At 34.9% G+C, this 16,036-nt stretch overlaps 1 protein-coding gene across 3 annotated transcripts in view; it reads right to left on the bottom strand.

The window, feature by feature from the left end:
* The window catches only part of METTL15 (methyltransferase like 15), a 100,475-nt gene that overhangs the window by 55,954 nt on the left and 28,485 nt on the right, over positions 1–16,036 (bottom strand). For 2 of the 3 annotated variants that reach the window (XM_030038924.2, XM_030038922.2), the window contains exon 3: positions 3,855–3,991. In XM_030038924.2, coding sequence (XP_029894784.1) covers positions 3,855–3,991 — 137 coding nt within the window. Of the gene's footprint in view, positions 1–704; positions 795–3,854; positions 3,992–16,036 lie in introns of all 3 variants that reach the window. The other variant, XM_041129215.1, reaches the window with a different exon arrangement.

Below are 16,036 nucleotides of genomic sequence, written 5' to 3' on the forward strand. Positions count from 1 at the left end.
AAACTTAGTGTAACTCTCAAAGCAAAACTCACAAGCACCATCGCACCTCAAAAGTACTTTATAAACTACAAGAAAATGGTAGTTCAATTGTATGAGGAATTGTATACTATTTATCCTTACTTTGAGGGCAAAATTTCTTATTCTGCTCAGAGAATTACAAAGAACATATTGTCTCCTCTGCGTAGGCTTTGCATAGGTTTCTCATACTCAAAAGCTTGCAATGGTATTGGTTAATTGCCAGATTTAAGCCACCTCTCTAACCTCTCCCTTTCAGTGGGTGTGAAAGGGTTTACTTGTAATATATATTGCTACTGACTGAATTTTATCTTGTTCTCCTGGATTCTCAGCAGCAATTCCCAAGTTAGAGGCTTCCCCAGAAAGCACGTCAAAGGATTCCCACCCACACACTGAATATCTAACAGGCCCTGACCCATTTTCTGGTTATTAAAGCAGCACTACATATTTTAAAAAATAAAAATAATAAACAGAGAAGCTAAATGAATTCAAGAATTGCAGCTGGAACTCTACCCTCTTCAGATTTTAGTTCTGACAAAATCACTACCAAGAAGTAGAGACACATTTAAAATACAAACATCAAAATGTATTTTTCCACAGTGTTCTCATTCAGCTGTCCTTCAGCTAAGTTCAAGGAGGACTTCATTTATTAGTTCTGAATATAGAAAAATCCCATAATTTAGCTATACCTATTCTCCTCTTCCAACCATATCTTTGGGCATATTTCTGCAGCTTGAGCTTTAATAATCTTGTAGCTCAGTGACTTAAGATATAGGATCCTGAAAAAATGAAGCCTCAGTAAGGAACTGTATGATTTTACTGAGATTATTAATGTTACCTAACCAGAATAAGCAATAGCAATTAACACTGAATATTTAGCCTTGAAGTTTTTTTATGGTAGGATAGACTACTGCAAATACTACTGCAAGACTCAAGATCCATCATGTAGTCGATATGCTGGAATTTTTTAACATCCCCAATCAAACAGGTATAATATTCTGGTTTTAGTAGAAACAAAATGGTAACAGAAAATTCAGCTGATGTACGACTTTCAATTTGCCCACTGCATTCACAATTTCTGACATAGTGGGAATCAGATTTTACTGGTTACGGTTGCATAACAGCCCTTTCCCCCACCTTGTGCCGTCACCTCCAAAGGAAGTGAAGCACTTCAGCAAGTCAGATAACCTCTCCAAAACCAGCAATGTTAAACAGAAGGGATGAAAAAAAGCCCCTATAACAGAACAACAATGGACAAGTTTATACTTCTGTGCTGCAGTTCTTCAGTCTGTTACATCTGCGGCTGTGCTTTGGACAAAAGGGACAGCCCTACATTTCTCTCAGCTTGCAATTGCATGCTGCCATTGCCATTTTTAAGACAGCACAACTATTTCTGTGGCTCCCTGGTGAACCAGGGAACCATTTTACCCAACAGTAGACCTGACCAGATAAAGATGCCAACTGGATGAATTCTCTGAGCTTTTGATGCCAACAGAGATTTGAATTAAACTGATAAAATTATGATAGAAGACTTATTTCTAATACAGTGCAGAAAATAGACACTAAAACCCCATAATATTACATCAACTATCTTTTAATGAATACTGAAAGAAAAAATTCCATTTATGAAAGCTCCATATCTCACAAGTAAATCCTTTATACTTACAACTGATTTGTAAGCAAACCCTAGCTTTACCTGTTATTTATAAATTACATACCTCCTCCTTCCCCTTTTTAATTTAACAACGCTTTATGCAACTGACTTCCCAGGGAAAGATTAATAATGAGCACATATAGCATATATGAACATTCTTTTACCTTAATTTTCAACATAAACTATTATGAGAAAAGATATATTTACCTTCTGAAAACAGACCCACCAGATCTTTCCAATAGGAAAGACATGAGATGAGAGAAAACACCAAAACAAATAAGAATACCACTCTGTATCTTACAATATATATTCAAGTGGCATGCAGTCATCTTTCAGTGATTAAGACTTTTCACTAACAACTTAACACTATGTTATTTAAGAATCCACTTCACTCTAATGATAACTTGCGTCTGTAAAGGTAGACGACACCATGTCTGGAGTCCAAGTAACCAAGTTTATATGATTTTACGAACAAAAATAGGAACTAGGAGACCTTCTTTGTTTATAAAGCCATAGTAAGTTACGTTGACTGTAATTCTATATTGATTAAAGCTCATCTTTTCACAAACATAAGCAAGGAGAGAATAAAGAATGTCAATCATTGGCAGAACACCACCCAACACTTGTAAAATCTCTTCAGCTATCTGGAAAATAAACTTCCTTCACACCCAGGTTTGCATAGGATACTTTTGGATAAACACATATTGAGTCAGAGGGCTGCTCATCATTGTCTTATGTTGTGTGAACGTTTCTGAAAACTTTTATTAGGTGTAAGAGTAGCTTTAATTTGGTCTACATATTTTTTTTTTTTTTTCTATGACACAAAACCAGAAGACTACAACTCCCATGACATCTGGTAGAATGCATTTGCAAGCTTAGTTTCAAAGAAAATGAACTTTCCTTGCCAACATTCTCCACACTATTCTGTGAAAAAGACCATTCTCTGGAGAAATAACAGTTGAGAGGAATTCCACAAATTTTTAATTATACACTGCATGTCACTTCAGCCCACAAAGAACTGAAAATTTAGAGAAATATATTTAAGTGGTATTAGAGTAGGATGACTAGGAACCGTCACATGCTTTCCTGTCACATGCTTGCATTTTTCCCACTGGGCCTCTGACAATGGCACTCGAATAGAGGAATGCACCGTTTAGCCTTTTCTTTCAGAAAAGGTGAGGAATACCTTCTGCATTGCTTGAATAGTACTGCCATCTTAGAATTCCTTTTTATGTGGGGAAACATGACTGAACAACCAGGCGTTTATCCACCTCTTCCAGTTTTCTTCTTATTGGAAAGATTTACTTCCCCTCATGTAAAAGCTCTTTTGAAATAAATACTCTAATGTTTTCAATCCAACAGTAAGCGTCCTCTCCTTCCTACTTTCCCTAAATTTCCTAAGTATTAATTATTTCATACTACTTAATTTTGTGTCTACATATTTTTACTTCTTGGTCAAATTTAAACAGTAGCACCTTCTGAAAAGCTCCTGTTCAACTCTACATATTGCACTCTTGTACTCATGCTCTGACTGGTCTGTTTCTTGAATAAAGGAACAAGAACTTTGTATAACTAAAAAATCCCCTAAAAATTTGCATTTAGCAATTGTTCATTTAGCAAATTCAGCACTCTATCTAAAAAGAAAATTGGAGCATGAGCTTTACACAGAAACAGTAGCTTATTAAATTGTTTAGTAGTTTCTGAAGCCAGTGGCAAAATATTTAGCAAACCTAATACCAAATTACAATTATTTTTTTAAATTAAAATATTCATAAGCCATATTTAAATTACGTCATTATTTAAAGTGTATTATTCCATCCTTTTTTGTGAAACATTTACCACAATGTGTGTTTTTGTACAACTCTGCCACCAGAATCATCTCAAGGCAAGCAGAGCACATGAACCTTTTTTAAATACAAAATTGGCTACTTGATGCATACTCAAAATTAATAGAGTATAGAATACACATTTAAGTCAAAAAAACCCCTAAGAACTTGCATGCAAATACTCGTAAATCGAATTGGATTGGATCTCCTATTTAACAGGATACATACAGCGTATAATGCTATTCTACAATAAGCCATTAAAAACTATATATTAAAACTATAAAAATATATTAAATTGTGCATATAATACCACAGTATCAACCTTATCTCGACCATATTTAAGACAGAAGACAACTTACGGGTATGATTCTGAAAGCTGCTGAGCTATTTTATAAGCTGTGGGGTCCCTGTCTAGTGCGTATATTGTAATGTCGCTGGCTTTCTCTAGAAGAGCTGTAGTATGACCTCCGGCTCCAAACGTCATATCAAGGAAACACTGTTGAGTGAAAAAGACAATACCTTTACTTTAGAACAGTGATAAACTGATTGTTGATTTAAAGCTTCCTTTGCTAATGTCTCTCATACGCTGGAGGAAAACATACCATTCAATATAGTCACAATGCCTTTTTGGAAATATTTTCATATTTTGGGCAGAATTGCAATCATGTCAGAGTAACCTTTTCAGGGGTTGTAACCTCCCCCCAGCAATCCTTCCAGAACAAAAGAACAATCATTTGGTACAACCAACTGCAGCTTCATACTCTTCCCATTTCTTTGCATTCTGAGTTTAGACGATAGCCACTTGTTTGACTGCTTTGTTTGGACTTGCTCAATTTGATGGATACAATGATATATAGGACATGGGACTATAGGAAGTAATCAGCACCATCTGCTTTGTAAGAATGTGTCTAAAAAACAGGCTGATGTATGGTATATCAATTAAAAAAATGACACTATCATAGTTTTATACCACAGATCAAAGTATGATGGCAGCACAGGCACATATATATCCTGGCTGGGACTAACCTAACTAGCACTGAAAATGTACACAGTACCACTGATTTTGAGTTCACTGTGCAAGGACAAAGCTATGTATTTAGGTTACTAAGATACACTGAAGCCCAATTATCTTGTATCTTCTCTACCATCATTACATGTGTTAATCAGATGCAGAATAACATAGGAATACCCACCTTAACAGCAATCCCACTTCAACTGCTGATCTGACATACTCTATGGGCTTGAGTTACACCTCTTGATAAACAATATGTATTTCCTCGCTTCTGAGGAATACTTACTGCCCATGAACATATACCATGTCTGGTTTTTTGGATACACAAACCAAGACTGGAAGATTTTTAGTAATACCAGGCAGACACAGCCATCCTTCTCCAGTCTTCTGGACTAAAACTGACAACACATTCAAGGAACTTTGAATGCACTCCAACTAAAACATACATAGCTACAGATTCCGCACAAGTTGAGTAAAATTGGCCATTGAAATACCTATAGCAGGTCTCAGAACTCAAAGTTCCTGAAAATATTTTGAAATTTCACATTCCTGCCATCAAAAATGTCACAAAAAAAACCAAAAAAGGCTTTCTATCTCATATCTGAGAAGGGTGATGAGGTCATCAAACTTCACCCAGAGAAAAGATGACTTCAAAAGGCTAGTTAACTCCCAGCCACATCACAGAGGAGAACATCTGGAGCAAATGGTTTGCCTGCAAAGAAGGGAGACTGAGCAACTGGGGTGCAGCAGATCCCAACAGGAGAAAGGAAGGCAGCGGCAGAAGGGCAGCTGAGATAAGACTCCGGAAAGGTGAACACTGCTTTCCTGACAGCTCTGCAGTTTCTGTAGGGTCATTCTAGAGAGGTTTCTGTAGTCAGGGTCCATTTGACCAACAGGCTGACCAAGAGGCTTTGCTCCGGAGACTCTTCTAAGAAACAATGACTTGGGACACAGTCAGCCACCTTGCACCAAGGCAGGTTGGGCTATATGATTCCAGTAATGGGAGAAACACAAGAAAATTAGACAGAACTTAATCCTAATTTAAGTCTTTTTTATCTGTAAAACAGCAGTACTGTTTCTAGAAGCTGCCCCATGTGCCCTCCTCCTTTGGCCTAACACCACTGGTACTTAACTGCTTAAAAGTCAAGAACTATTTTGTTGACAGAAATAACTGGCTCTTCACTTAGCAATGCAGAGGTTGTATGACTGCAATTCCACTTAGGAAACATTTCCTTTTTAAATTACTAAGAAAGTATCTATAATTCTATACTCTAGGGAAAACATACTGCAGTTCAGAAAGAGAGAGATTTTTATTGTTTTATGACATTGTCTTTAAACCAAAGTAGAAATGAACAGCATCTTCTCTAGTTTCTGCATCTCTGAATTCCCATAACTCTTTCCTCTCAGTTAATTTAACTGACCTCTGTTGACTGGGGGGAAAATCAGACTCTACGTAAGCTGAACTAGAACAAATTCTCCATATCCTTCAATATGAATACCTGGTTAGGTTTTTCCTCACTTCAAAAACTGTTTCACACAAAAAAATTTGAGAAGACCACTTATCAAGCGCAATCACATTAAACAGAAAATGATGTGAACTGAAAGTTATTTACAAAAATTATACACTCCAAGGTAAGCACCTTTTAAGGGAAATTTTGTAACTTATCTCTTGAAAGAATTAAGATTCAACCACAAAATCCCTTTGGATAAAAATAGAAATTCAAAGGTAACAAAGACAGACCCAAACATTTTTCTAGAAACAGTTTTTAGAAAATATAAATAAAGGCTTTTTAATGGAAATCCCACAATAATAAAACTGAATATTTATGAGACTAATAACACAACTCTACTGTGGCTAAAAGTAAGTGAAAATTATGATACTTTAAGATCTTTAGGTTGTCATGATTTAATTTCTTTGCGTTATACCATCGTGATTCCTAATCCTATGCTCTAGAAGCAGAACTTTCCTATAATATTTTACAAAGTTCATGGAGGAAAAAAAATCTAATTGGCTCATCATCTAATATTAAATTGCACCATTCATACGAAGAAATAAAGAACTGACAAAGAATTTTTTTTTTTTTTGTAAGCAGTATGTATAAGACAAAGTTATGTTACAGAAGATATAACATCCATACTATATAAATGCTCCTATAATCTATTTAAGCATTCTGGTTTATCCCCCGCCATAACAAAACCAAAAGCGTATTTACTGAAACCAATTTGTAAGCACAAAACTGAAACAGTCAGAAAAGCGTGAGTATTTTTTAAACACAACTAACCAGAAGAACTTAGCTAGCTTTTGAAAATACTTGCATAAATTAAAAATTCCAAGCTAGTGAAAACATTTATTTTCTCTATAAGCTTTCACATTATCACTGTTGATCAAATTCAGAGAACGTCTTTTATGACAGCGGGTCCATTCAGTATGGGGTTTTTCTGAACTGTACTGTTACTTGTACTATCCTTGTAAAAAAACAGTACTGGCTATTGAGTGGGATATTAAACTAGTTAGCAAAACTTCTATTATCTCTCAAATAAAAATTATCAATATAAAAGTGGTGGTGTTAACTCGGCATTTAGCTTAGAAAATTGCAAAAATTAACATGAATTCCAGAAAATATATAAATCCTCTTAAATTACTCCTAAAATTTCCAAGAAATATCTGATACTCTTTGATTTCCACTGAAGTTATTTCCATTTAATCCTTACTAGAAGTAACATGCATAAGCAATAAACAGACCTTTCACTTTTATCTTCTATTTCTGTAGAAAAATCCCTTTAGAAAAATGTGAAAGAACAACAGAAAATTAAAACCACCTTTTTATTTCTTGCATAGGATTAACCCACTCAGAAGCGCACTCAAAAAACTTGGTCACAACAGTCTCAAGTGTCATTTAGGATTGCACTTATCCTGCAGCAACACAAAACAATCAAAATCAATCTGAATTACATCATAATTCGTCTTGGAAAAAATAGGTTTAATCAAAATGAGTAACATCACCTGGGTTGGGTTTGGTTGTTTCGTTTTGTTTAAAAAAAGAACAAAGAAATGCTCTTATTTGATATCATAGCTAGAAGTCTAGCACTAAAATTTTTCAAAACCTCAACACTGCCTTTCCTGAAACAGACCTACAATACTGGAAGGAAGAGTCATTCAAGAATACTTATATTTGTTACTTTGCTTAAGTCTCACCTTTCTTCACATCTGTCTGCTTTCAGTAATTTTAAATTTTATAAATTTTAAGCTTGATAAAACTCTTACACATGCCGAACATTAATGAACCATTCAAAAGTTCTTAAAAATAAACCGAAAATTAATACTAGCAGTGCAAAGGAGAGAAGCAGCGAAAGGATAAGGATCATTGCACCATGACGTAGTGACAAGCTCTCAACCTTGTGACAGCATCTAAAAGCTTTAGTTCAGAACTCAGGCAAGCATTCACTGTGAATAAGGGCATGCTCACCAAATTATACTGCCCTTTCTAAAAGAACCAACACAAACCAACCAAACCTTTAAGCAACAGCAGACAACTGTAACATGATCATTGGGAGCATTACATAAAAGAGGATAAAGCTCTGATTCAAGCGTAAGTGACTTCAGGACTGAATACAGAGTGCTGGATAAAATACTGCATCACCAGCATTAGTGGAATAGGCTAAAGCACTTCTGGCATCCTAGCAAACCTAATTAAGGCTACACTAAGTACATTTTGGCATAACTTTTTAAGGTAAATAAAGACCTGCCATGGAAAATCTTTGAACGCCACAGATACATATGCCTACACTAGCAAGCAGGAACTCATACAGATACCTCATAATCTAGCTGTTCCACTCAAGAGCAACACTGTGCATCTGCAACCTAAAAAACATAATTATCACCTTAAGTTATCAAATAAAATAATTTTATTAACACAACCATTTTGGAGCATTGATCAGATTTGAAATTAATCACTATACTACACTGCTTCATAATATGCTTTTTATATAGTCCATTCATCTTTCATGCCCGAAGTTCAAGAAAGATGCTTCATTTTTTCTTCCTCTTTCTCCCTCGCCTAGTAGTTTTTAATCAAATAAAATTAAATGACATTTTATCCTCCTGGTCCTATAAATACCGGAAAAGATTATTACATGAATTCCTCCTGCAGTGACTCACCGTTCCATTGTTAAGTTATGATAGCCCCATCAGAGCTCCCCTCGGGAATTTTATAATCAGTTTGTGACTGTACGTTTTAAGAACCATTTGGCTCTTTCATGACATACAGATAGTAACAACAAAAAAAACTTTATAGCCTTCATTTTACAACTAGCTTTAAGGTAGTTATAGAGATACAAAGAGTTCAACTTCCTCATTTTTGTACACGAGACTTTTCACTGACAAGCTATCTCCTGATAAATACCTTTTAAGCACTTCATTTTACTATGACTGAAGCAATCTGTAATTCCTCTCACGATTATGTTCCACATCTAATAAAGTTTACCCCACAATACCTGATAGCCTTTGCAGTTATTTTTCCTTTACTGTGTAACAAAATGAGACTGCAGAACTTAGGCAAAATTGACACTCAAACCTGACATACATAAATTGAAACTACATGAGACTTATTTTAAAAATCTGTAAAATACAAGTTTTCTCACTAGTTTCAGTAATTTCTTGTCTCTGCTTGCTTTCTTTGTTAAAGGCGAGAACTTTGCGTGTTCTTAATTTGATCTTTTAGATGTAGGACTTCATTGTCCGCTACTAACCTTAATTCTGTCAAGCACGTCATGGCAATCAGCTGATCTCTCACATGATGTTTTTTTCTTTCTCTTGCAGCCCTGACATAGTCTCAAAGAGGACTTTGGCAAATTGTACAAAATATCCAAGACATACCGCGTTGGAATATAGTACATGAAGTACTATGCCAAACAGTTTTCTATCCTGGGTATCAGCACTTCATGAGCAGTCTCTCTCTTTTCCATCGTTGACCATATGACAGACTTCCGCTGTTTACCTTTTGATCTAGACAGCCTGGGTCTCACCTGTTCACACTTACATTATACCAAAAGATCCTTATTATGCTATGATTAACTAGTACACATAAGGCATTCTCCATAGCTCTTTCCAAGACATAACATGAATTTCTTCTAAAAATGGAGAGCGTGTTATTCCCCTCAAAAAGTCCTTGCACTGCATAATTATTTTTTCTTCAACCCCAAGCCCTGTTTATCCACTTTTTTCTATCAAAAAAAAGTCTGTATTGCTAATGACCATCCTCTCTGCCTTCAGCAAGTGTTATCACCTGAACCATCTTGACCCCAAATTCACTGAGAAAAATAAATAAATAATCAATCTCAAATCAACCTTCCTGGGAAAATGGAGTTCCTTCCTCCAGCCCTCTGTTTCACGCTTCCTCCAAAGACTTAACACGCACTCACAGAAGGGACAGCCATACAATTATTTCCCTCTGATGCTCCTGTATCATATTGTTGGCATTTTTCCCTTCCTGTCTAAAGAAATTTTTCTTTAAGTGGCAGTCATTCAAGTATAGCAGGATAACGTACTGAGCGGAACATTTTGCAGTACCCTTCAGAGTACATTTGTTGGAGTTTCCTCCTCGCAAATTAAACGCTCATAAGACCCATTAAACACAGCATGAGTGAATTGCTTAGAAGGTAATGAAGACAGCTATCACATCAGTCAAACAGAATGGTAGGCCAGTCATAGAAAGACAAACTGATACTACATATATTACAATGTATGACCTCTATACAAGGTAGAAATAACTCAACTTCGTCATTTGCAATGTAAGTAACAAAAATGGGTCAGATGTAGTTTTAAGAAGAAAATGTTACTCACTAGTAAGCCAAAAGGGAAAAGAATCCTACTTAATTAGTCACCTCTTTTAGCTAATAGGAAGGACATACTTCCTGATGTGCAAAAAAAGCAAGCCAAAAGTAGTGCTGTTTTCACAATAGAAAACAATATGAAAGCAAAGTTTAAAACATGAGAAGAAAAATTAACTTGGAAAAACTACACACTTCAACAGTACCATATCGAAGTTATATATTAATATATTATTTTAACAGTGATACATGCCTGATGGATGACTTTCCATCCAAAACCGGGCTTCACAAATGATAAACTAGAATCACAGAACTTTCCTGTGGGAGGTAGAGAAAGGAAGTATATCCACAATCCATGCTGCCACAGCTGAGAAAACACCCCCAGTTGCAACAGTCCCTCACCCTCCATGTCCCATCTTCCAGAAGAAAAATCAGAAGTTAGAAAGAATAACAATTACAAAACTTGTATCATTTCAGTGCTTGCATAACATATTTGTTTTGAAAGTAAATGGCACTCTTTCCACTCTTTACAGGCTTGAAACAAGAAATACCAGAATGCTGCTTTAATTGAAACAAACTTTGCAAAGAAAAAGGGAAGAACAACTATCCAGCATCCAAACTATGCTGCCTAACGTTTCAGCTTATTAGAAGAAAATGCCTTGTATCTACTGCTTGAAAAAAGAAAAATAAAATGGAGAAAGACTCTTTCATGCATTTGAGACATCAAATGTCAAAATAACAATAATTTTTCTTGACATATCATTATACTGGATATTCTAAGAAAAATAAGTTCTACGATACCAAAGACACTACCCACTAGTGTATTCCAAGCCAATGATGACTAGGTCACAGCACTTCTCTTTGCTTTCACTGATCTCTCTTAGTGGGATGACAAGCTAACATTTGTCACAATAATACAGTTACCATATTTGAAAGGAGTTCTAATGTTTTCTTGTAAATGCAAAGAAGGTCAAACTACTAGTATGCTTGTATTTTGAACTGAGATGTTTGTTAAGGCTAACAATAAATATTTATTACTACATTGCCAGGCACTGTTGTAGGTATCCAAGTACTTACTCTTATTTTATTTGTATCTATTCCATTGCTTTGTGGAAAAAAAATCCCAGGAACAGAAAAGTAATATCATAAACAAAATAATGAACACATTGCAAGACGTTTTTTGCTTCTTCATTCTCCTGGCGCTTCTATGATGAGTCATGTTCTCTAAACTTGTCTGAATTTCCTTGTTATTCACAACAGAAATTGTTCATTGTCACAACACAAGTTGTTTTCCACTCTGCTTTATTTTTCAAATATCAACTCTAAGTGCATTAAAGTATAAATATATCTGACCTCTTGTTCAAACATCTTGAATTTGCCACAGCTTACCATTTTAATACACTGAACTATTTCATATACACGAAAGGAGAATAACAAACCGAGTTGAAGTGGGGAGCAATGACAAGGAATTCTATGGGAATCTTTTTCTAGCAGTGATTTTTTTTTTTTTTTTTCCCAAGGAATAGTTGATCTGCTGTATGCTTTTATTACCACATTTCTCAAAACTAATCACTGCAAAGGTATGAATTAATATAGACATTTTAAAAATAATTACTGGAGTAAATGCTTCTTGAATAAAGAACATAGAGTATTGTTTGGGCACATTTTTAGTGTCCACAGTGGGAAAAGGCAGAGTCTCTTCTCAGTTCCTTAGTCTTTTCCTTCCCTTCTGCAAAGCTCAAAAGCACCAGCTCAAAATTGAAAATTAATGCTCAGTGCTGGCCTTTGTTACCACCAACCTCACTGAACCTATGCAATAAACACAGAAAATTAATCAGAAGTACAAATGTAAAAAGTGATGCTAAGAGGAAGGAAAAATATACCCGAACTTCAGTGTATTTCCTTCCAAACTTCTAAAAGTAGGGATTCTGCTAAACACAACACAAAACAGAACTTACTCGTACTACGGAAGAGGACAGTGATCCACCAAAGAGACTTCAAATCCTATTCCAGCCAACAGGCTGGACTGAGAATGCCCAAGATCCTAAATGGGTTTCTGTTAGGAGACAGTGGCAAACACTGCTTTAAGGTGGCAACCTTCGCAAAACCACAGCACACTCCACATGCACCCTCTACACAGAACTGTAACAAATGTTAAGATTAGTATGCATGAAGAATGAATGGGAACCTCTGGGTGACAATGTATCAGTTCTGACCCCCGCACACTCTCAATAGGAATACAGCTACTGCATGCATAAATACACATACATACACAAATTTCTAATACAGAAAGAACTACCACTTGAAAAAATTAGTGTTTAATGAAACAACTTAAATTGATTAATCTTAGAACTGTTCTGATTTGGAGTCTCCTTCCCAGACAGTAGTAGTAATTAATGAGAAGAAATAAAGATGGCTCATCCTATTCCAACCCATTTTACGAATTTCAGTAGAAGACCAATTACAACTTCAGTGTATGAGCAAGTATTTTTCATGCCAAAACACCTGGTCAATATGACAGAAGACAGGAGAAAAGGCTCTGTTCCTTTGAAATCCATAATACTTAGCATAATTAAGTTACAAACATTTCATTCAAGCCTTTTTAACTACTATTCTGACATTCTTTGGGATACAGTAAAAAAGGATCAGCGCTTGTATACTGTTGAGATTTTACTTCAATTCCACTTCTTTCTTACTTCACCAAAATGTTTTACCATATGAGACTACCATGCAACTCAAACCCAGGAATTTATGGGCATATTAAAGTGTCTTTAAAATTAAGATAATTGTCCAAATGGATCAAGAAACAAAAATGTCTTCAGAAAATAAAAATAAAAACTATCCTAATGGAAATAAACTTCCCATGTTGCAACATGCCATAATATACTACGCAATAATTTTAGGAAAAGAAAAACATTATGATTTTCTTTTTAACATACAGGAGAGACATCTATAAAGTTCAGAGGGCCTTTACAGATTACCTTTCACATTGGTACATGCATACCAATGAACAGTAAAAAATGCTGTTCAGTAATTTTATATAATACTTATTAATGATAAAACTAGCTAAGTGAATAAAGAATAATTATACTAATCCATTTTGTCTAAATTAATTTGCAACCACTTCCAAAAACTGAAGTTAAAACTTCTGTTTCACAAACATTAAACTGTGTACATATATGCATTCTATGCTGTACAATGAAAATTAATTCAGGTAGCAGAAGCTGCAAAACCATGTACCATGGAGCTCTAAAAGTTAGTTTGCCCCAATACCTTAACATGGGAAGAAGTTCATTCCATATAAATCAGTTAAGCTTTTTCTGGGACGAACATGATTTAAAGTATTCCCACGCTACCAAAACCGTTACAGAATGTGATTTTTAATCAACAGAAAAGATAATTATTCTGAGATGACATTATGCTCTAATTCAGATGTTTTCATAAGAAACTGAATGAATGGGAAAAAACTTGTTTGCAGCAAAGTATTTTAGAAGAAAGCAAAAAAAGTGTTGGGTTTCTTTTCCATGCCAGTATCTGATCCAAACCTCACTCACTGCTGAAATTCTTCACCAACAGAAGGACATAAACAGTACGTTTCTCCTACCCTCTTTCTCCATGTCACCTCCTAAGCATGCACAGCTCAAGCCTACTAGCAAGATTTCCACAAACTGTTGACTTTGAATCAAATTATGGCAGAACAGATTATCCCATACAGCTCTCAAAAGACAATCATGTTAAAAGTATTGTTTTGATACACTGAATACAGTGATTGAAAAGGCAAGCTAACCATATTTTTGTAATGTTTTTGCATTACAGAAAAAAAAAATTCTCCTAAACACCTACCACACATTCAACATTCACACTTCTTACAGCACTTGCCTTTAATCCACTAGACACATTTTGTAAATATTTATTATGATAAAGCAGACAATCATCATGTCAGCTTCTTTCCCACTTGGACTCAAAGAAATTTTAAGATTAGTTTTTGCAAAGTACAGAGAAACTTCTAACATGAGCCTCAAAGATGTTACTTGAGGTACACACAGAAAATCTTTGTTCTGCAGCTCACAGCGTTTGAAGCCACATGTCAACATCTGTTGGAGTAATTTTGACAGATCATGTTTATGACCAAATATAATGGAAAAGAAAAATGAAATTTAGGACTGTCTTTTGTTAACACATGTTCTGAACACAGTCCAGAAAATTATAATAACCAGCAGGATGCTAAACGTTAATTTTGTAATAATTTAAAAGGCACTATTAAGGTATAACTTTGTCAGAGACAAAAAGGAAGCAATTTCAAATCTCTCTACATAGAGTTTATTTCAGGTATTATTTTGCATTTTAAGGTATTCTTACAATTATTTTGGAACAAATTATGATGGTCATTGTGTGCAGCAAATAAAAGAATATAGTTCAAAAGGAACTTTGAACTATTTCCCTTAGGTCACTGTGAACATATTTACGTAAGAACAAAAATGAAAAGCGTTTCTTTAAAAACTTATTTAAATTAACATTTACAAACAAAAAACCCAAACCTATTAATTCCAGTGCCATTGCAAAGTCACACATGGGTAAAGTCACTTACACCAGCTCAGTTACATAGAACAATCCAAAATGTCGGTGTTGACTTTGGAACATCTTATTATGGTAACAAACAATCTATTTAAAAGAGACTAATGGAAGTAGGATCACTTTTCGTCTGAAAGACATATGGAGTCTTTTTCCTGTCAACTGAAGTTCATGGCTGGACTCAATTTACAACTCTGATCGGACTAATATGCTTAAAAACCTACAGTGTGTAGAAATCTCACAAATGTTCTCCTATCATTAGATAATAATTACATAACTTTGTAAGATTATAAATTATAATTATTGATAACAGTCCTTCTGCTAATTGTACTATTATATGAAAATAACTTAAGGTAAATATATGCTCAATTTGGTTTTGAGCATACCACAGTAGTAAATAAATAAAGAAAACCACCAAAACCCCCAAGCAAACCAAAACCCATGGCATTCTCCAGAAGGAAAAAAACTCTAAATAGTTTTCTCTTGGTAGTATTATTTCACATAATATTCCCTACTGATTAAGTAATGGATATTTCAAAGAAAGTTACAAGTTTTCAAATATATTATTCTTCTATAAGAGGAAGTCAAAAGGCAGTGATCTGAGAATAATCTCCCATTTGTTTTTAACATTATTCATGGAATAAGTTTATTAACATTTTTTCCAATAACCAACTCAGCAAGTTCTCTCCTTCTGAGCTACTCCTTAATCTCATTCTTTGTAACTCATATCTGAACATATTAAAAATACGTTTCTGAAACTCACCATCCAAAGGTGAAAGTTTTAATTATATATGCAGAAACCCAAAGCAACACAGCATTTGTGATCTCTTAGAAAAGGTTAGCCCCCAAACATAATGAAGCACTATGTTTTCTACAAAGTAAATAACAGAAGTTCCATTTCGTAAGAAAGGTTTAAGAAAAACAAAACAAAAACCCACCCAACCATAATATTCCATATACTCCCTCCCCGGACAAATCCACACCACTACAGTGTTGGATAAAACTGCAAACACGTGATGCACATTTAAACACTCTGAACAATGTTACCACGTAACTGAAGTCTTTGTCATAGCATGCGTTCAGAAAAGACCATGATTTTTGTCTTACCACCTTGGTCCTTTCATTTTT

The sequence above is a fragment of the Aquila chrysaetos genome, chromosome 16 (assembly GCF_900496995.4).
Source record: "Aquila chrysaetos chrysaetos chromosome 16, bAquChr1.4, whole genome shotgun sequence".
Lineage (NCBI taxonomy): Eukaryota > Metazoa > Chordata > Aves > Accipitriformes > Accipitridae > Aquila > Aquila chrysaetos.